This window comes from Plecotus auritus (assembly GCF_963455305.1).
Source record: "Plecotus auritus genome assembly, chromosome: 9".
In the NCBI taxonomy this organism is placed as follows: Eukaryota; Metazoa; Chordata; class Mammalia; order Chiroptera; family Vespertilionidae; genus Plecotus; species Plecotus auritus.
In genome coordinates, this window is record NC_137783.1 from 106029607 (window position 1) to 106050072 (window position 20466).

Sequence of the window (20466 nt, forward strand, 5' to 3'; positions counted from 1 at the left end):
GTTCTTGACAGAGTACTTGTGGGTGTGTGTGTATACATGTGTGCATGTGTATGTGTGTGTATGTATGTTTGGGGACATAAAGGCATGGATTACATATGAGCCCCGCCCCCATGCACCCCATGTTGCAGGAGAGAAAACTGATATCGTGAACGGAAACAGCAGGAAAATAGTGGCTCTTGATCTGCACCTGCTGAATGTGGCTGTCAGCAAGTCACAGCCTCCAAGCCTCTCCTCTCTACAAACACAGAACCCTGAGCCATCCTGCAAGGGCACAAGCAGTGGCTACCTTCACAAATCTGGGCGGCGGCTTGACTGAATCGAGGGAGTTAGTGTTGCAACTAAGACTCTCACCATTCACAGAAGCCTTAAACAAATGCCTGCTTCCTGTGGTGCCGGGAGGGGGGTCCCCTCTGGCTCTTCCTCATCACCCTTCACCCCTCACAGAGTGGACGTGTAATGCGGGAGCCCCTGGTAATTGCAGATTAAGCCCTGGCAATAGTAGGAGATATGCAATTAATCAGCTCAACTATCTTGTCCCTCCTTCTGATTATCTCATAACATGGTCCCAGAATAAGTCCATAGAAAATTAGAAATCTGTGCGGGGCCCATGTAGAATTGGTGCTCTAATAGCCTGGGCTTCAGGCTTGACCCTGAAATGGGTTTTCTAGGGAGAAGGAAAGGGAATCCTGTCGGTGGGGGCTGAACTGAGGAAGACCATGGCTCAAGGTGCTGTTCATGAAGACACTCAGTCCCAGCAGACAGACTGCTCAGCCGGAGGCCCCCCGTGTGTTGCTTCCAAGAACACTGTGTTGGATGCAGGGGAGAGAGGTGCATGGAAGATGTTTCTTACTGCACCAAGAGGCTCCCAGTGATTCTAGCCAACCTTCCTTTCTCTGTTCCCTGGCTAACTCCTGCCCAGCCTCAGCTCAGATGTCACCTCCTTCAGGTGGCCTTTGCTGGTGTCCCCTCTCTACCCCTAGACCATCTGTGTCAGTTGCCCTTTTGTGTTCCCTGTGCTGGAACCACCTGTAGATGTGTCTGTCTCTCTGACTGCAGTTGGCCCAATTTCTTGTCCTCAAATCTCGCCCTGGCTATTTCAAAGCCTTCTTAGATGGGAAGGAGGGAGCAAGGGTGGGTGAATTCATGGAAAGGCTACTGAAAAGGTGAGGCTTTGAAATTGTAGGAGTGAGGTTTAGTCTGACAAGAAGACTGAAGGACACACAGACTGGTCCACCTTTAGTCTTGAAGGGCCATTGGCAGGGCCCAGGCATTGGACTTGAGAGCCCCAGGAGCAGAGCTGCAGCCTGCAGAAGGAAGCTAAAAAGAGGCTGCTTCCCACGTCAGGAAGCACAGTCAGAACTGTCCCTGGAGGTAGGGAAGTCCCCAGCTTTAGATATGGTTGACCAATTGGTAAGGATGGGACCAAGGGGGTTCAAACATCGATGGTGTATGAACCAGCTGGCCTTTGGTGGTGCTTTCAGTCACACAGTAAAAAGCTCATTTCCTGACACTAAGATGCCACCATTGGTAAAGGTGGTCATTGGCTGGTACATGGCTTCGGAAGGGGAGGAATGGAGACAGATGGAGAAATCTGGAAAACACAGCCCTTGTACTGCTTCCTGTTGGCTGAGGGCCCGTTGTCCCTGGTCCTGTGTGTGCTCACCCCTTTGAGGGGCCACGGCAGCTCCGGGGAGAGCTCTCCCAGCTCAGGATCAGAGGGCAGCACCCGTACAGCAACTGCCTGCCCTTCCAAGCCTGGCCTGTGACAAGCCTTCCACATAAGGGCACAATGGCCCCTGTAGGCACCATCTGTCACCTGTCTGCCAGCCGCTGATGAGGGAAGTCCCTACAGCCCGGCTGGGCACAAGGCCACACTCCACCACGAGCCCAAGAAGGCCCTTTCCCTGGCCCGCAGTGTCCCTTCCTGTGCAAGGCACACTCTGAGAAGCCGCTGTAAAGCATTCCTCCCTAAGCTGGGTCAGGTGCTGACTCGGTGCACCAGAGGAATTAATACTGCTGAGGAGCAAAAGGAAAGGACACATAGAACAGTGAAGCACATCAGAACAAGGGATGACCTGGGTCTGGTTAACAGCCTGAGCCTTGGGGTCACATGCACCGGGCTCTGCACTTCCTTACTGCAGTCTTCTGGGCAAGGTATTAGCCTCGCTAAATCCTGGGCTTTTTCATCTAGAAAACGAGGATGGTTTAGGGATGTGGTGAGAATTAAATGAGGTAACGCATGTAAAGACCTTGCCGTTATCCACCATCATTATAACTACTGTCTCACTGTTTAAAAAGGCAAGGATATCCCTAAAGTGACAGGGCCAGAGAAATGTATAGCATGGAGTACAGTCTTGGCATATTGTGCAAACTTGAGCATCACTTAGTGCTACTCTGAACCTCAGTTTCCAAGTTTGTAAAGTGGGTATAACAACGCCTATGTCTCTGATTTGTATACAGCCCAACACCCAACACAGTACCTGGGACAGAACAGGTGCTCCCGCCACCCCTGGCATTCACCTTCATATCGCACTAGAATTTAAAACAAAGGACTTGCAAGCCCTAACTTTGAGGGACTAAGGCAACAAAACATGTATAATGGTTTTAGAGAGAGAGAGAGAGAGAGAGAGAGAGAGAGAGAGAGAGAGAGAAGAGAGAAATACTTATATTTTACAGAACACATTTTTATCTCTCAAATATTTATGGGCCCTTTTTGACACACAAAGAACTAAAAATATCACCGTGTGCTTATGTTAAGGAACACTTATAAACCTTAGTGCAGTAGAAATTCTGTCCGTTTCCTGGTTCATCCCCGGCCATTTCTGAGGTTTCAAGGAAATCCAGGATGGTAACAGCCCCATTCCCCCCAGGGGCTTTGGCAGGGGCAGGAGTGCCTCAGCAGTGCTGTACATCTGATGAAGGCTCCCCGAGAAAGTCCCAGGCCCCAGCTTCGCATAAATATTGCTGGAGCCCAAGGAAGGGCCCAAGTGTGCTTCTTGAGTTTCTCCCCGCACACCACAGGCTTTGGTCCCCATCTGCCCTCCTCTCCTCAGCCCCACACATTCTTCCAGGCCAGATCCTACCACCCCGTCAGAGCCCTGAGAAACGGCTGGACCACAGGCTCCCCGAGGGCCTCAAGATCAAGGCTGTCTGCCACGTGCATGTCTGCATGTTATTGTCCACTCATGTTCTAATCCTTCTTGGAGAGTCCTCTTCTTTCTCCCAGGTGGCTCACTCCTCGCCTCTCAGGCTCTGTCTTGAACCGCTCCCCTCCCTGGAGCCTGGACTTGAGGAATAGTGGGGCCCATCTGTCCCCATATTCTCTCACACCTTGGCTTCCCTTCATGCCATTACCTGGAGAAGTGTTCTCAAAGGGTAGGTTGGCAACCCATCCATCATTCTGTTTTAGTAGAATAGAGTCCAATAGAAAATCTCGGATTTCACTCTTGAGGAAAAGTTAGGCTAGTTTCTGAAATGTTTGTTTTAGTTGGTAATGTGTAGACGTACTGGATTGTGAAAGCAATGTCTTCTTGCTGTAGGTCAGAGAAATCGGAAGGCCACCGGTTTCGGCTTCTTTTCTCTCCTTACCCCAGAACTGCCTGCCTGGTCCACTGTCACCTGGCATCCTTCGGTCATGGTGTGGATGTCACTTTCTCTGGGCAGTGGACCCTGGTTGGCCCCTGGCATCTGGCCCACCCACCGGGCCTGGCTCCTTCTGCTCTCCCTTGTGTGACTTGCCCACTGTATTTCTGAAGCTCCAAGGAGTAGCAAGTTATTGGTCTTAATCCACAGAGGCTTCACACAAGACTTGAAACAGCAGGGCAGGCCGAGGTGTGTTGTGGGGAGTGGGCAGGGAGGGGAGGACGAGGGGGCCTCAGTGTGTTATCTCTGCACACCTTCCAAAGCACTTAGGACAGAACAGGCCCTTGGCCATTATTTACCCAATAAATTAAGCTATGGTACTAGGTGCGGAATACCTTTCTTCAGGTTTAAACATTTAAACATTTTCATCTGGTTCAGATCCAGACCCTGACATGTGATCTAGAGCAAGTCCCCTTCTCTTTGAACTCGTTATCTTATTTGTAAAATAAAAAATAAAATAAGAGGATGATATCTGACTGCCTAGTTGTGGTAGGGATTAGAAATAATCTGTACAGAGTTTCCGGCACATGAGTAGGTATTCCATTAGCAGTAGTTGTTTTATTGTTATTGCCTCTTTCCCCATTGGAAATGACACCCTGACCACCGTCAGCACTCATTGTCTCCCAGGTCTCCCCACATTCACATTCCTGTTCAAACCTTCCAAAGCCACTGGAGTCCAGCTCCATGTAAAGGGGAAAAAAAAAAAAAAACCAAAATGTGGATTTTATTAATCCTCACCCGAGGATATTTTTTCCATTGATTTTTAGAGAGAATGGAAGGGAGCGGGAGAGACAGAGTGAAACATCAATGTGAGAGAGGCACATCAATTTGTTGCCACCCTCATGCCTACAACTAAGGTACAGAATTGAACCCGGGACCCTTCAGTCCGCAGACCAATGTTCTATCCACTGAGCAAAACCAGCTAGGGCCAAAATGTGGATGTTAGAATGACTGGGTCAGGTCCCAGTACTGTCACTCACTGGCTGTGTGACCATCATTCAGCCTGCACCCTAAAACGGGAAGTACCAGTAACCAGTGAACGTTCTTGCGGGGCTGTGTGAAAGCACAGGGCACAGTGCTCAGTGCACACCTTTCTTCCCTTCTCTTATCCCAGGTCCTCTCCCTCCCCATAGACAGACCAAAAATGACCCCGTGTCAGCATGTGAAGAAACCTGTGAAACTACAGTTCATGCTTTATTAAAGCTCCCAGCCTTGTTCCCTGTGGCTGACACCTGAACACACAGTGAGCTGCTCCTGTAGCACTGTGTCTGCTTATCTCTGGGCCCAGCGCCCAGCACCCAGCACAAACTGGTCTGTAACAGGTGTTGGAAATGAACTCCTCTCTGAAGCCACCCCTTGAGAGCATCTCACATGGGTGGTCTGTGCCAGCATCCTCTCCTCCCCTGTGGGGGCCACATGCCCTTTGTCTTGGTTGTCAACCTCAGCCAGTCGGACCCTCCAGCTTAGCCCGAGGCCTGCAGTGACTGAGCTGCTAGGCATATCCCTCAAGTGTGTGTTGGCAATTTAGCTTCCCAGAACATACTCAGGTGCTTGATTTACTCTATGATTAAAGCAGTTATAAAATTTGATGGTTAGAAATAACAAAGCAATAAAGATGATGATGGTGGCATTGGTAGTAATAATTCTCCAATCCTGTGTGCCTAGAGGTATAGTGTACATTACAGTTTACAAAGCATCTGACAAACCCAGCATCCTGGGGTGAGGGGCTGGCCCAGGGCCACGCAGCCAGAACGTGGCTGGGGCAGACCAACTTCTCACCTGGGATGCATTGTGCATGGCAGAGGGTTGTGGTAGGGGAGATTTGGCAATAGGTGGATCCAACTCTTGATTCAGTTCTGCCTGCATGGTTTTAAACCAGTTATTTAACTTCTCTAAGCTTTAGGTTCTTCATCATTAAAATGGGACCAATACACAGACTAGGAGTGGTGACAGCTAAATGAGATCATCTATCCAGAACACTGTGCCCAGGGCCTAGCCTGTGGTAAACTCTGAGTAAGTGATCGCTGTTGGTGTCATTAGTTTGACGACAATGATGATGATGATAATCATAATTACAGACAGTGAAGCAGAGAGTAAGAGGTGTAGCTGCATCACAGGTCAGGATCCCCCCAGGAAACAGAATTCACCCCAGATGGTTTAAATGAACAGACGTTAATAAAGAGACACAGGTGTGGTCAGGTGAAGGCAGCCAACCAGGATCGTGAGACACCCAGGGTCTCCTTGCAGCAGGAAACTGGGGCACCCCTGGGCCCAGACAGGTGAGGGCAGGGAAGGATGTTTGCAGAGCCATGGAGAGCTGGAGGCCTGGAAGAGGGGCCAGCTGGTGGGAGAGGGAGTGGACGAAGCAGCGTTCTCTCCTCTCTCCTCCCCCTCCTGCCCCACCTCCTTCAGGAGCCTCCCTTGGATGAACCCAATGAACAGCATGGGCAGGGCTCAGATTGAGGATGTCTGAGACATGGCAGGCAGCTTGTGGGACAGAAACAGAGAGTGGATCTGGGAGAGAGGCCATTGGGGTGGCAGGTTGTTCTGTGGGCTGTGAGAGGAAGCAGAGGGAGAGTTAGGAAGGGTCAGGTAATGGATTTAGGCACAATGGGAACCACTTGATCAGCCGGTAAGGAGTGTCTGACATGTTTAAACACACATGTGCTGGTGCTTCTGCCCCCAGCCCATGTATGGGGTTCCAGGATCTGAGCTGGGCACCCTTTCCAGCACACCCTCCACCCCTCCTGCCAGGGTCTCAGCATCACTGCACTGCAGGCCCTTGCTCCAGGAGCTCTTCTCCAGTCACGTCTTACATCTTGACCCATTCCCTTCTTTTATTTTTAATCCTCACCTGAGGTTTTTCCCATTGATTTTTAGAGAGAGTGGAAGGGAGGGGGAGGAACAGAGAGAAAGAAACACTGAAGTGAGAGAGACACATCAATTGGTTGCCTCCCGAACATGCCCCGACTAGGGCCAGAGATCGAGCCTGCAACTGAGATTCCTGCCCTTGACCAGAATCGAACCCGACGCCCTTCAATCCGAGGGCTATCACTCTAACCACTGAGCAAAACCAGCCAGGGCATGGCCCCTTCTTTCTCTCGCTAATAAAGGCCAAGCTGAGTATGGACCATGACCAACCTACCACCTGTTCAAAACACATAAATATTTACTGAATTTCTATATTAAGGCTAAAATGGGGCGGGGGGGGGGGGGAGTGCTGGTGGGGATCAACAGGAGCAAGGCAATTGTCCTCCACGCCTCTGCTTTGTGGCCGGGAAGCCATGAGTTTCGGGGCTGCATTCTCCATCGCTGGTAGTTACTGAGTCTTTGCCTTGAAGCCGGTGTCTTCGGTCAACAGTCACCCACCAGTTTAACAGCCGGAATGTGTCTCAGCCTATGAACACGTTTCTGGGGGGTGTTTCTTCTCCAGTTATAACTGACACCAAGCTGGAGACTTCTAAAGTGCGCCTTTTAAAAATAAAATGTGGGGTTTTCCTGATGATAATGCGGCTAACATCTATTCAGCACCCATTATGTATCAGGGGCCATATGTTGCAGGGACGTGTATTAATTCATTTAATCCTCCGAACAACCCCAGGAGGTTGGTGCTATTTTACAGATGTGGAAGCTGAAGCACAGAGTGGTTTAGTAACTTGTCCTAGGTCACACAGCTGCTGGGTGGGGGGCATATACTTCAAACCCAGGCTGCCTTTAAAAAGAATGCAGCTGAGCAATGCATTTAATTCCACCTTAGATGTATCTAATACATATTTACCTAAGTTGAACTACCAATATTTTATATTAAGAGGGGTAAGAAGAAATGAAGTTTATTCATTTATTTACTCACCTGGCATTTTGTGAACTCTGTGGATGCCAGGCCTGCCCTCCAGGAACTGCTGTCTGGGGGAGAGGCAGGCATCTAGTTAGGTGGATAGTCTATGATGGAACCACATGCACAGAGGTGCAGAGATCACAGAATTCATGTCCAGGAAGTGGCTCAGTGAATGGAAGTGAGACGGGCCAGACACAATAGCATTTGGACTGAGAACTGGAATTCACCCTGAAGGCTCCGCAGGGCTGCTAGAGCGGCATAAGGAGGGCTCTGGCATGATCTGGGCTTAGGAAATGCATCGGGCACAGCGTGTAAAGGCCATGCTTTCCAGCAGTTACGTGGCAAGTTCAACCGCCTCAGTCAGAACTGTGGCTCCACCACTCAGGATCTGTGCAACCATGGGCAGGTCCTTCACCTCTCAATCTCTCATCTGAAAATTGCAGGCGATCATAGTGCCTGTGTCACAGGATTGAAGTGATTCAGATGTTACCACATTAAGGAGAGGGCCTTTAGCATCCTAGGAGGGAGGAGAGCATCTTCAGGCCAAAGGGATGTCTCAGATGTCCACGATTAAAGGCAGAACTTGGAAACCACTAGTTCCCTGACCAAAATGACCCGTCCTTGTGTTTTGTTTGGCCTGTAGAGTATCCTATCTAATAAAGAGGGAATATGCTAATTGACCATCACTCCGTCACAAAGATGACTGTACCCACAGCTGAGGCCAAGTTCCCATAAGGAGTCTTAATGAGCAATCAGCAGGGACCTGAGGCTACGTCCTCCCCCTCCACCATGGGGCTTGACAGGGGACCTCAGGCCACGCCCCCTGCCCCAGCACTGGGTCAGGGGACCTGAGGCTGTGCCCCCCTGCCTGGCTGGGCTTGACAGGGGACCTCAGGCCACGCCCCACGCCCCAGCACCGGGCCAGGGGACCTGAGGCTGCACCCCCCTGCCTGGCTGGGCTTGACAGGGGACCTCAGGCCATGCCCCCCACCCAGCAGGGCTTGACGGGGGACCTCAAGGTGAACCCCCAGTGCTGGGTCATGGGAACTCAGGCCACCCCCGCCCAGTGGGGCTTGATCGGGGAGCTGAGGCTGTGCCCCCCTCCCGGTGCTGAGCTGGGGAACCTGAGGCTGCGCCTCCCCGCCTGGCAGGACTTGGGGGACCTCAGGCCATGCTCCCCACCCAGCAGGGCTTGATAGGGGATCTCAGGCCGTGTCCCCCACCTGGCGGGGCTTGATGGAGGACCTCAAGGCACGCCCCCCCCCCCCGCCCCGGTCTGGGATGGGGGACCTCAGGCCACACACCCCCATCCTGGCACTGGGCCAGGGGACCTGAGGCTATGCCCCCTGCTGGGCAGGGCTTGATAAGGGTGGGACTGGCCAGGTCTGGATCTAGCCCAGGGGTAGGCAAACTTTTTGACTCGAGGGCCACAATGGGTTCTTAAACTGGACCGGAGGGCCGGAACAAAAGCATGGATGGAGTGTTTGTGTGAACTAATATAAATTCAAAGTAAAGGAGCGGAGGGGAGAGCAAGAGAACCGGATAGAACAGCCAGATCCGGCCCGCGGGCCATAGTTTGCCCAAGGCTGACTAGCCCAATGGGGGAGGGAAGCCGGCCGGGTCTGGGTCTCACCTCACGATTTTGAGGTGCATGTGGGTGGGCGGGGACTTGACTCTGGGTTCCGTAGTGAGCCCCAGACTCTGACAGGAGGAAGGTTTTCATATACATTTTACTAATTTTCTTTCATCTCTGACACTTCTATTATAGAGAAAGGGCAAATGGCAATATTAAATTATTTCCTCTAATCCCCTTTTAATGTGCATGAATTTCGTGCACAGGGTCACTAGTTTTGAAATAAAAAAAAATAATAATAAGTCAAATTTTCCAGTTTGTCTTAAAAATTCACAAGACACCCTGCACTCCTACATGGCAGCATTGGCAGGCACTCGGTAGCACTGCCCTCATGGACAGGCCCCCTCCCTGTCTGTCAGAGGCCCAGCCCCTACTCAGAGACCCCAGGTGGCCCTGTAGACCACACTCTCACTCTGTGGCTTCTCCATATGACAGCTACCCAGCAGAATGTCTGTGTACCCATGTTTCTCTGGACAGTAGAACAATGAATGAAAGAACTGAGAGGCTGTGTGTCAAGAACAGAAAAGCTCTCATCACACTTTATGCAGGACATTCTGCTTTCCTTCTGTGCTGACCCCTGGCTCTTGTAGGGGCTATGTTTGCTGCCCCCAGAGCCAAAGGAACACATTTAGAAAGAGAAAGAGGGTGTCATGACAGCTTTAAAAAATCCTGGGGTGTCAGTCTAGGGTAAAAAGGTCATGATGGGGGAAAGAGGAGAAAGGCAGTGGACAAAGCAGCACCTCTCCTCTCTCCCTCCCACCCATCAGACATCCTGGCAACACCCAGATGTATGGGGCAGGCATGGTAGCTTCCTCCGGGTGCGGATCGTGCCACTGATGAGACGGCAAGTCTGCAGGTGAGGGAGTCCTCTGCGTGGCCATCACAGCTAGCCCAGCTGGAAGGACATTTTTGTGTAGCGAGGGTGGGAGGAAGGAATAGGAGAAGCTCAGGTTTTAGAGCCAAGCAGACCCGGGTTCAGGTTCTGCCTTTGTTACCACCTCGTGACCTTGAAGGAGGTTCTGCACCTCGGTGTTCTCAGCTGTCAGATGGGGATTGGTTGGCTAGTTAATGAAACCAATGTGTATCAGGTGTGCCAGCATTTGCTGGGGTGCTAGAGCTCAGGAGTGAGCAAAACAGGTAAATCCCAGGCTAGCACGGAGCTTGTGTATTAGTGGAAAAAAACAAACCATAAGCAAGTAATTAGTTATCTGGTGGGTGACAGTGTGGATTGGTTGTTGATACCTTGGCTCATTGGGTTAAATGCGATCATCTTTGCAAAGTGCTTACCGCAGTGTCTGAGTATAGTCATTCATTCTACAGATTCTTCTGTGTCAGGCCCTGTGGCAGCTGGGCACGTGATGGGAACAAGCCTGTGTTCCTGTCCCGGGGGATTAGGAAAACCAGAGCCCTCTGGCCTTCCTTAGCTTTCCTGGAGGGGCAGGCTGAGGCATCTTCGAGGTGGCAAGGAGGAGGAACAGAGACAGGATTCATCCTTAGAGGCTCTGGGTGCAAGGCCCCCTGTGGCCTTGGAGAGGTGCTCTCACCCCTAGGAGCCAGAGGCCATCCCCGCAGCACTGCAGGGTGAATCAAGGTCCAAGGTCCAGATGGTCCTGGCTGTTGTCTTTGCCTCCTGGGGCCCAAGCTCACGCCCTTTTCTTTGCTTTCCTGGCTCCAGACCGCTCAGCCCTGAGTGAGGCGAGGACCCTGTTCGTGGATGTGGAGGAGTGCGGGCCAGAGGCCATGGACGTGAAGGAGAGGAAGCCATACCGCTCGCTGACCCGGCGCCGGGACACCGAGCGCCGCTACACCAGCTCGTCCGCGGACAGCGAGGAGGGCAAGGCCCCACAGAAGTCGTACAGCTCCAGCGAGACCCTGAAGGCCTATGACCAGGACGCCCGCCTCGCTTATGGGAGCCGCATCAAGGACATGGTGCCTCAGGAGGCCGAGGAGTTCTGCCGCACAGGTGAGGGAGGGCCGGGGCAGACCCTGGGGCAGAGCCTGAAGCAGGTGTGAGTGCAGGTGTGGCCCTGGGCGTGGGTACAGTGGAGCAGCAGGGCAAGCAAGTGCGAGTTGTCAACACCAAATCTGCTATTTTGGCATGGTTTCTAGTCAAAGCCTGCCCTGCAGTTCATTCTTAGTTCATTGATTCTCATGCTCACCACTTCCTGGCATAAAGAGGTGGTTAGGAGTCGGGGTCCCTTCTTGGGGCTGAGTTCAGAGCCACGGGCTCTCCTCCAAGTCTCACTGCTCACCTGTTAGATGGGCAGGAGTGGCCTCTCTACTGGGCCGAATTGCTATGAGGACCACTGAGATGATGTGTTTAAATGGTAAGTGTGATAACACCATGAAAGTGCTGAGTAAGTCTTGGATATTAGTTTTGTTATTTGTTCATATATTTCAATAAACATAGCTTAGCACCTTTTGGTGTCAAGTACTGCCCTCACCTTGAGAGGAAGCTGTTTCTGAGATGGACCTAAAAACTTCCTAATTTGGGGACTATCCTAGCACTTGATTCCCACTCTTTCACTTCCTATACACAGTGGTCACTAAAGCCTGTCCATCCTGCTCCAGAGTACCTTTCAAATCCCTCGCTCTTCTCCATCCCCTCCGCCACTGTCCAGTTCAGGCCACTGTCTTCTCTCTGAGAGGATCAGCCACAGCCCCTTTGCCCAGTGCTGCCCCCTGTGGACTATTCTCTGCACTTCAGCTGGGGTGATGTTGGAAATTATGCCCCATGGCCCTTAGCCTGAGCTCCTTAACCTGGCTTAGTAGGGCTTTCCCAACATTCATTTGTCTTTTGGACTATTTTATCCCCTGCCTCTCCACCTCACCACCTATGCTCTAGAGTCTAGACCCACTGGTCTGCTCACTGTTTCCAGAGCTGCAATGATATGTGTTCGCCAGCCTGGAGCCTCTGTGAGTCCTGCTTTTCTGCCTGCTGAGCCTTGAGTCTACTTTGATGCCTCATAGGCACCTACCAATCCCTGAATGTTTTTGTAGCCCTCTCTGGTTCTACCCTGCCCACGCACCTTCTACAGCCAGGGTTAGCCAGGCACGGTGCTATGTAATTTATATACATTTTGCCTTTGTTATTTAATCCTTACAACAACACCAAGTTGGCTCATTTGCCCAAGATCACAGAGGTAAGAAGAGCTGGACATGGGTGCACGCGTGCACGCACACACACACACACACACACACACACACACAAACACGCATACACACAGCATGACAGACTACAGTGGCCTCCCCCACAGGGCTGGATCCACACGAAGGCTGACTTGGCAAAGCTGCCTCTCAGGTTTGAAAGGTGAGGGGTCTGCTCTCTCTTCCAGCTTGTGGTCAAGAGCTCTGACTCGGGCATCAGAAAACCTGGATTTGAATTCTGGCTCTGCTGCTCTTACTACTCCCAACTCCTTCCCCTGAGCAGTGGGATAACTGTGACCCCTCCTAATAGGAGGCTGCTCAGAATTAACAAGGACTGGAAATAAAGCCCTTGATATAGTACCTGGCACAGAGCAGCTGCTTCCTAAATGCTGCCTACTACTAGTTGTCATTGCTGGTTCTCAGTGAGGGGAAGGGACAAGGTGGTACCCAAGCTCCTCTCCAGCTCTGCCCTGCCCATGGTTGATAGAGCTCAGGGAGCCCTGCCAGTCCAGCTTGCCTGGATGCCACCCTGGGTGCACGAGGCTGCAGAAGGTGCCCCTTCTTGTCTTTGTAAATAACAAGAAGCATTCTCATCTCATAGGCAGTTATGAGCACTGCAGTTTATGAAGTACTCTCTCTCCCCTTACCTCTCTGGACCCTCAAAAATCCTGAGGGTAGCAGGTCATAGGTTATCACCCCATTTTACAAACAAGAACACAGGCCCAGGTGATGTCACCAGCCTGAGCTTGCACAGCTAGATGTTGAGCAAGGTGGGATGGGCTCCTCGGGAAAGAGGCCAGAGGGACTTAAAGCAAATAGGAGCACATCTCATGTTTGGTGAATAAATCATCTAAGCTCACACATCAAAGGGGCCAGGCTGGCTCAACGGGATGGCCGAGCCCTTGGAGGCAGCCCTCACCTTGCATTTCTCCAGCCCTGGGATGTCTCAGCTCACTCATATTGACACTGAGTCTGGCTGCTTAAAAGGGTATGCAGGGCAAGCCATATGGAAATCAATGCAGCCAGGGCTGTTTATTGCAAATAAATTTGATATTTCACTTAATGTAGCAGTCATTCTTCATAATGTGTGACTGGTGTCCCTTGGGAGGGCTGGCCCAGCAGAGCAGGAACATTTGGGGGAGGGGGGAGAAGGGGACTGTGAAGCTGGGAGATGCATAGGACAGGGGTGTAGAAAGATCAGAGGGAATAAACCGGGCACACAGGAAGTGTGGTGTGCAGTGAGGGTGGGAGGCAGTCTGGCCTATGGTACATTCAAAACATTTAACATCTGGTCTGGCCCAGATCCTGGCCACTCAGAATGTCTTACTGGCACTGAACAGCCCAAGCCCCTGCTGTGCCAAGTCCCACTGACATTAACCTTTTAGCAGCTGCATCATGGAGAGACTGGGAGGTGATCTCATCGGGGGTGGGGACATTGTAGGGAAGGGACTGGAGTGGGCAGAGCAGAGGCTGAGGCACTGGGTATGAGGAGGCTTGGGCATCAGCTATTTACCAACTAAGAGGTGATCTCATCGGGGGTGGGGGCGTTGTAGGGAAAGGACTGGAGTGGGCAGAGCAGAGGCTGGGGTATGAGGAGGCTTAGGCATCAGCTATTTACCAGGCAGTATGGGACTGTTTCATGACTTTAACCTCCTTGCTGGCAAGCACTGCACCCCCACCCCGACTGGAAGAGGAGACCCAAGGCCCTCCATTCAGTGTGGCAGACATTTATTGGCCCCTCTAAGCACCAGATTTTGTTCTAGACACAGGGCTTTAGGAATGAGCAAGGCATGGTCCTGTGCCATGAGGTCATTGTTGGTGGAGGAGTCAGGCCCTTATTTCTGTGACCAGGGCCACGGACTCTGAGGAGCTCAGAGGAAGGGCAGTGACTTCTGCACAGGGTGTAGGGTTAGGGGAGACTTCACGGAGGAGGTGTCATCTGAGCGGGCCCTTCCTTAAAGGGTGTAGAAGGTTGGGGCTGGTGAGGAAGGGGCAGAAGGAGCCATTCAGTTAGAGAAAAGGCACAATGAGCTCAAAGGACAGAGGGAGTCCTGGGTTGGGGGCCAGGCTCCGATGGGAAGACCCCTCCTAACCAAGCTCACCTGTTTCCTCCCAGGAGCCAACTTCTCCCTTCGTGAGCTGGGTCTGGGCGAGGTGACACCGCCTCATGGGACCCTGTACCGCACAGACATCGGCCTCCCCCACTGCGGCTACTCCATGGGCGCCAGCTCTGATGCCGACATGGAGGCCGACACCGTGCTGTCCCCCGAGCACCCCGTGCGACTGTGGGGCCGGAGCACACGGTCGGGCCGCAGCTCCTGCCTGTCCAGCCGGGCCAACTCCAACCTCACGCTCACCGACACAGAGCACGAGAACACCGAGACCGGTGAGTGGCCGCCTGGCCTGAGCCGGGCACCTGGGCTGCAGGACCGGGGTTTGAATTACACCATTGCTTAGGGCTCTAGTGATGTTGGTGACAATTGCTTTGCTCTTAGTGGTCAAAAGTTAAAGCCTCCTGCACAGACACGTGACATACCCACCAAGCGGTGCCATGACAGAGAATGGATCTCCACTCTTTCTTTCCTGATTAGGCAGGTGCCTCAGAGATGGGGAAGCAGAGGGGCCAGGGACATGGCTAACCCATCCCCCACAGCTTGTCTGCTATGGCCTGGTTGCAGGATCCTGCCTGAGCCATGCTCCTGCAGGCTCCAGCCTCCAGGTGCTCAGCAGTCCTGGGCCATTGCCATGGACGCTGCCCCACCCCATCATCTTGTGTTGATCAGAGATGGCTTCCAAACAAAAACTCTCATGTTGGGGTAACTCAAAACTTAAGGTTTTGCTCTAGCTTTCCCATATCTGCAAGATTGGGGAAGTGTGGCTGGGCTTGACTCCGTATTCTACTCTCATTTCTTCAGCCCTTTCTTCCAAGGCCTCCTTCCTCTGGTGCAGGAAAGGGAGTCTGGGTTCAGAATGCTCCTCCTTACCATCAGACCTGAGGGGCCCTGAGTTAGGCCTGCCCTGCAGTTTGTGGGGAGCGGGAGCAGGGGCCTCCCTTTCTCTGGTGCTTTGGGACCCACCAGTTTCTGGGCAGCAAGATACTTGGGTTGTTGGTTGTTTTGAAGGCTTCTTGCCATGGTGACAAATGATCCCTTTTCTGTAAAGTCATGACAGAGTGAGATGCACACCACCCACACTATTGTACATTCCCTGAGAGCTGAATTACTGCTGAATTAAGCCTCTGTTGGGTGATAATGACATAGTCAATGAGCCTGAAGAGCCCGGGCCTTTGATAATGGGGTCATGGAAATGGCTGCCTGCTTCGCCTGGCCTGCACCCTCTCCTGATTATCCATTTCTGCACTGGCCCCCACGCTCCAAGCCGCACTGAACTCAGGGAGGATGGGCAGGCAAAGGGCACAAGAATCTAACAGAGAGCCCCGGCCTCTGCATTCCTTCCAGACCTGGACTCCCCAAACCCAGACACCCCACAGGCGCCCATGTGCTTGTCCACTTTCTTCCAACTGGGAAGTTGGATTAACAGCTTTGTTATACTCGGGTCTAAGTGCTGACAGTGACTCATACTGACAGTAAATGAGCCATGGGAATGGCTCCCTTTTATCCACTGATGAGGTTGACAGTACTCATGCTCACACGGGTGTCTCCTCAATTGACAGCTGAAAATGGGCTCAGAGAGGTGAAGGATAAATGAGCTGGAGCCAGGCTCTCCTCCTGTCCTGGTTCTTTCTCTTCCTCTTTTCTCCCTATCCCCCCACCTTCTGTCTTCCTCCCCTCCTCCTCCTCTCTTTCTCTCATATTCTTTCTACTGGCCACAGTTCCCCTTTCCCGTGATGAGAACTCAGATCTTATGATTGAATAGGACTCAATTCCATCGGACATGTAAAGCAACACATCACAGTGGAATAGAGGAGTAGAGGGAAGACATATCAAGGGCCTACTGTGTGTCAAGCCGCTGCACATGTGTGACTGATTGCCTCAAATCCTCATGACAACACTATGGTATTTCCATCTCCCAGATGGGAGAACTGAGGCTCCAAAAAGGTCACCTGACCCGCCTGAGATTGCATAGCCAGTGAGTCATCAAGTTGCCAAAGCTCAGATTTGAACTCAGATTTCTATGATCCTATAGTCTAAGCCCTTTGCCCAGCTCCATTGGAATCAGGGAGAGGGTGGGACTCTCAACTGAGATCATCAAACATGTGTGACCAAGTTCTTGGAGCTCCTTACCAGATGCAAATGCAAAGCATAATCCCTAGCAACTTCCAGCCACAGGAACCCGCCTCCGCCTCCACCCGCTCCAGCCTTGCATTAGTCAATAGTAATTGTCAACAGTATTGATAGCGGTGGAGGCTTTTGCTGAGGTCACAGTGATGCTGCGTGCAGCTGCCATCAATAATAACTTTTATGGGGTCCATTAAAGCCAATTTCTGCCCTTGAAGGTTAATGTCAGCAGCTTTTATGTCACTGCTTAATATCCTAAATAAATACAGAATTGACTGGGTAATGTAAACACAAATCTTCCTCTTCAGGGCCGCCACGCAGAGCCGCCCCTCGGCCTCTCCCACTGAGTGGAGCCAGCAGGCTGGGGGGCAGTGAGGAGGAGCTGGCACCAGGCCAGGCACACAGTTGGCATTCAGTAAATGTTTTCTAGAAAGCAAAGGTTGCAATGTGAGCTCTATTTCCACCCACAGGGTCAGGTAGACACAGTGTCTCTGTTGTAGAGTCATTCCGTAATTTTATCTATATACCAAGTATGCCAGACATTATTCTAGAATGCAGAATCTAGATGAATATCGGGGGAGGTGGTGATATGACAGCCTTGTGGCCCAATCTATAAGGGAGGGGTAGCAGGCAGTGTCACAGGGTAGACAGACAGTGATTCCAGAGTTAGTGAGGACACCTGGCCTTAAATCCTGGCCATGCCGTGTCCCAGCTCTGAAATGTCCCTGAGTCACAGTTTCCTAAAACAACATGCCGGAGGTTCCAAAGGCCGGGAGAGGGAGGAAGGGGAATTAGTGTTCAATGGGTGCAGAGTTCCTGTTTGGATAATGAAAACATTCTAGAGATGAGCTAGTGGTGATGGTTACACAACATGTGAATGTGCTTAATGCCACTGAATTGTTCACTTAAAAAATGGTTAAAAGGCCCTGGCAGGTGTTCTCAGTGGTTAGTGTTGGCCCCGTGCACCTAAGGGTCACATGTTTGATTCCCAGTCAAGGGCATGTACCTTAGTTACAGGTTTGATCCCCAGTCCTGATGGGGGCACATACGTCAGGCAACCAATCTGTGTTTCTCTCTCTCTCTCACCCTCTCACCCCTCCCTCTCTCTCTAAAAATCAATGGAAAAAAGATCCTCAAGTGAGAATTAATAACAACAGCAACAAAAATGGTTAAAAGTTTATGTATGTTTTACCACAATAACAACAACAAAAAGATCAGCATGTCATCTTTCTTACTTGAAGTGTTACCATGAGCTTGTATTCCATTTGTGAGGTGTCTGGTCTGGTTCATAATTCATGCTAGCTATTAATATTAATATTAATTTTGCCCTGAGGGTGCAGAGGCTCATTTCTTCATCCCACTCATGGTTGGTATGCACCTGGGCTCGAAGGCAAAGTAGGACTTCCCTGAGCATAAGAGAGGCATTCCCAGTAGAGGCGATTGCACAAGCCAACAGCTGGAGGCAGGAAGAGGCATGGTGGGTCTGGGGAATAGTGAGGATTCACTGCCTACTTTAATCCCGAAGGCAAATTGAAAAATTCACTTAGAAAAGAAACAATGAAACAGAATCACAGTTACCCCCAAATTATCAAGCAGCCTGGGTGTCAAAAGGGAAATTATTGGTTAACCTAATTAGGCAGCCAAGTTGCTTATTCAGAGTCAGAAGATTAGGTGAGCATCTCCAAAGCACAGTGAGAGAGAAGCTCATTACCAAGTTAACTCAATTTCTCTGCCCTCCCTGACTCCATGCTCATGAGACTTGGTCTTAAAAGTCTGTGGGAAGATCTATCATGAATTCCCTAAGTGGCCAGAGTGCTGTAGCTACCCAGACATTGTCCTTCATCTGGGATCAGAAGCCGGGCTCCCTCAGCTGGGGTGGGGATTGGACCCCCACACTCGACTACCTGGCAGCTTTGTGAGACGGCCCATACTCCCTCCCGGGAATGCATAGGTGCCAGCATTTTCAGGGAGTCAGAGCCTCCCACTGGACAGTGTTGTTCATGTAATAAAGGCAGTAAGGCCCCAAGTTCCAAGCAGGCCTGGGAAGGGTCTAGTAGAATCAGAGCACTTGAGAATCTGGGAGCCAGAAGGGAGCTGGCTCAGACACTGACTCTTAACCTTTTCCCATTTTCTAGCAAGGAAACTGAGATCCAGAGAAATTAGGTGACGTGCTGATGATTGCATAGCTAGTAAATGGCCGAGCCAGAGTTGAGGCCAGATCTGCCTCACTCCAGTGACCACTACACGCTACAGTTTTCTGTAGAAACTGATTTCTCATTTTTATTAGCTTAACGCAGTGGTCAGCAAACTGTGGCTCGCGAGCCACATGCGGCTCTTTGGCCCCTTGAGTGTGGCTCTTCCACAAAATACCACGGCCTGGGCGAGTCTATTTTGAAGAAGTGGCATTAGAAGAAGTTTAAGTTTAAAAAATTTGGCTCTCAAAAGAAATTTCAATCGTTGTACTGTTGATATTTGGCTCTGTTAACTAATGAGTATGCCGACCACTGGAACGCATACAATTTATATGATCTGAGAGGTGATTCCAGCTGTTTCCAGAACATACACTGTTGTCAGTGTTAGAAAGTTCCAGAAAACAAACTGAATCCATAACTTGTGAGAGCTGATCAGGAACTAAAGATCGTACCAGGCCACTTGCAAATTGCGATGTGCTGGAGAAAACATGTTTAGAGTGGTGATCATAGAGGTTTAAGAGAAAAATTCCAGCCAGATGGTATCTGAGAAGGTTTTATGTAAGAGGTGCTGGCCCTGGGCTTTGAGGGCTGGGAAGGACTTTCATAGGTAAAGAGGAGGAGGCCAGGGGATTCTGTGTGGCAAAGGCATGGAGGTGGACAAACTTCAGTTGTAGCCCGTGAGGTTGGAACATCAGAGTGTGAGTGGGGCTCTGGGGACAGGGTGTGCTGGGAGGGAAGGTTGGAGAGTTCGGTGGATTGTCTGTCTTTCACAACAATTTGTTGAGCACCTACCATGTGCCAGGTACTGTTTTCAGTACTGGGGTTCCAGCATGATCAACACAGACAAACCTGCCCACTCATCAGTGCAGAGTCTGAGGATAAACAAATTTAACAACTCAATTATATAGAATGTTTCAAGATGATAAGTGTTATGGGAAGGGGTGAGGGGATGCCAGATGGGAGAGGGGTTGCAGTTCTAAATATGGTGGCCGGCGAAGGCTTCACTGATGAGATGGCGTTTGAGGCAGGTAGGGGAGAGTGCGGAGGTGTCTGGAGGAAAAGCGATGCTGGAAAAAGGAAGGGCAGGTTCAGGACACTTGAGACAGGAGCATGTCTGGCTTTTTTGAAAGCAGCAAGGAGGCCAGTGTGGCTGGAGTAGGTGAGGAGGTCAAAGAGGCAATGTGAGGTAGGGGTGCATGCAGGCCGTTGTCCAGGGAGCCAGGGGAGGGTTCTGAGCTGAGGGGTGACAGGGTCTGATTAACACGTGGACAGGATCATACTGGAAGCAGTAAGCTCTCATGGGCTATGTTGAAGTAGGGGGCCACTGCAGTAAATCCAGGAGACAGGACAGGGCTCAGGCAGGGGGGACATGGAGGCAGTGAGGAGGGGATCAGTACCTGTTAAAGGGAATGAGCTGCCTCCTCCCTGTTAGCAGTGAGAAGACCTCAATGCTCTTAGGTTCTGTGATCAAAATGGGCTCCTGGGGGGTGGGGGGCACATCTGATTCTTCTCCTGGCCTCACAGCTTCTTGGGCCCACTTGCAGAGTTCTTTAGCACTGGTCTGTCCCACGCCACAGTCCACACTCTCTCATAGTTCATGGCTTTGGTCCCTCAGCCTGGCCTGCACCCTCGCCCGTTCCTCATACCATGCTCCGTCCTGCTGCTGATCACCTTGGTTTCTTACCTTGCTGCCCAGCTCCCACTCCCAGCTTTGCAGTACCTCCAACATGAGACACTTGGCACCATCTTTGTTTGCTATAATCTTGGCTTCCCTTTGGC

The 20466-nt window shown here is 51.3% G+C and overlaps 1 protein-coding gene across 9 annotated transcripts in view; it reads left to right on the plus strand.

Annotated features, from left to right (window-relative positions):
* The window catches only part of TENM4 (teneurin transmembrane protein 4), a 2454724-nt gene that overhangs the window by 2063004 nt on the left and 371254 nt on the right, over positions 1-20466 (plus strand). For all 9 annotated transcript variants that reach the window (XM_080687404.1, XM_080687408.1, XM_080687411.1 and 6 more), the window contains 2 exons: positions 10786-11073; positions 14374-14643. In XM_080687404.1, the coding sequence (XP_080543530.1) occupies positions 10786-11073; positions 14374-14643 (558 nt within the window). The remainder of the gene's footprint in view (positions 1-10785; positions 11074-14373; positions 14644-20466) is intronic.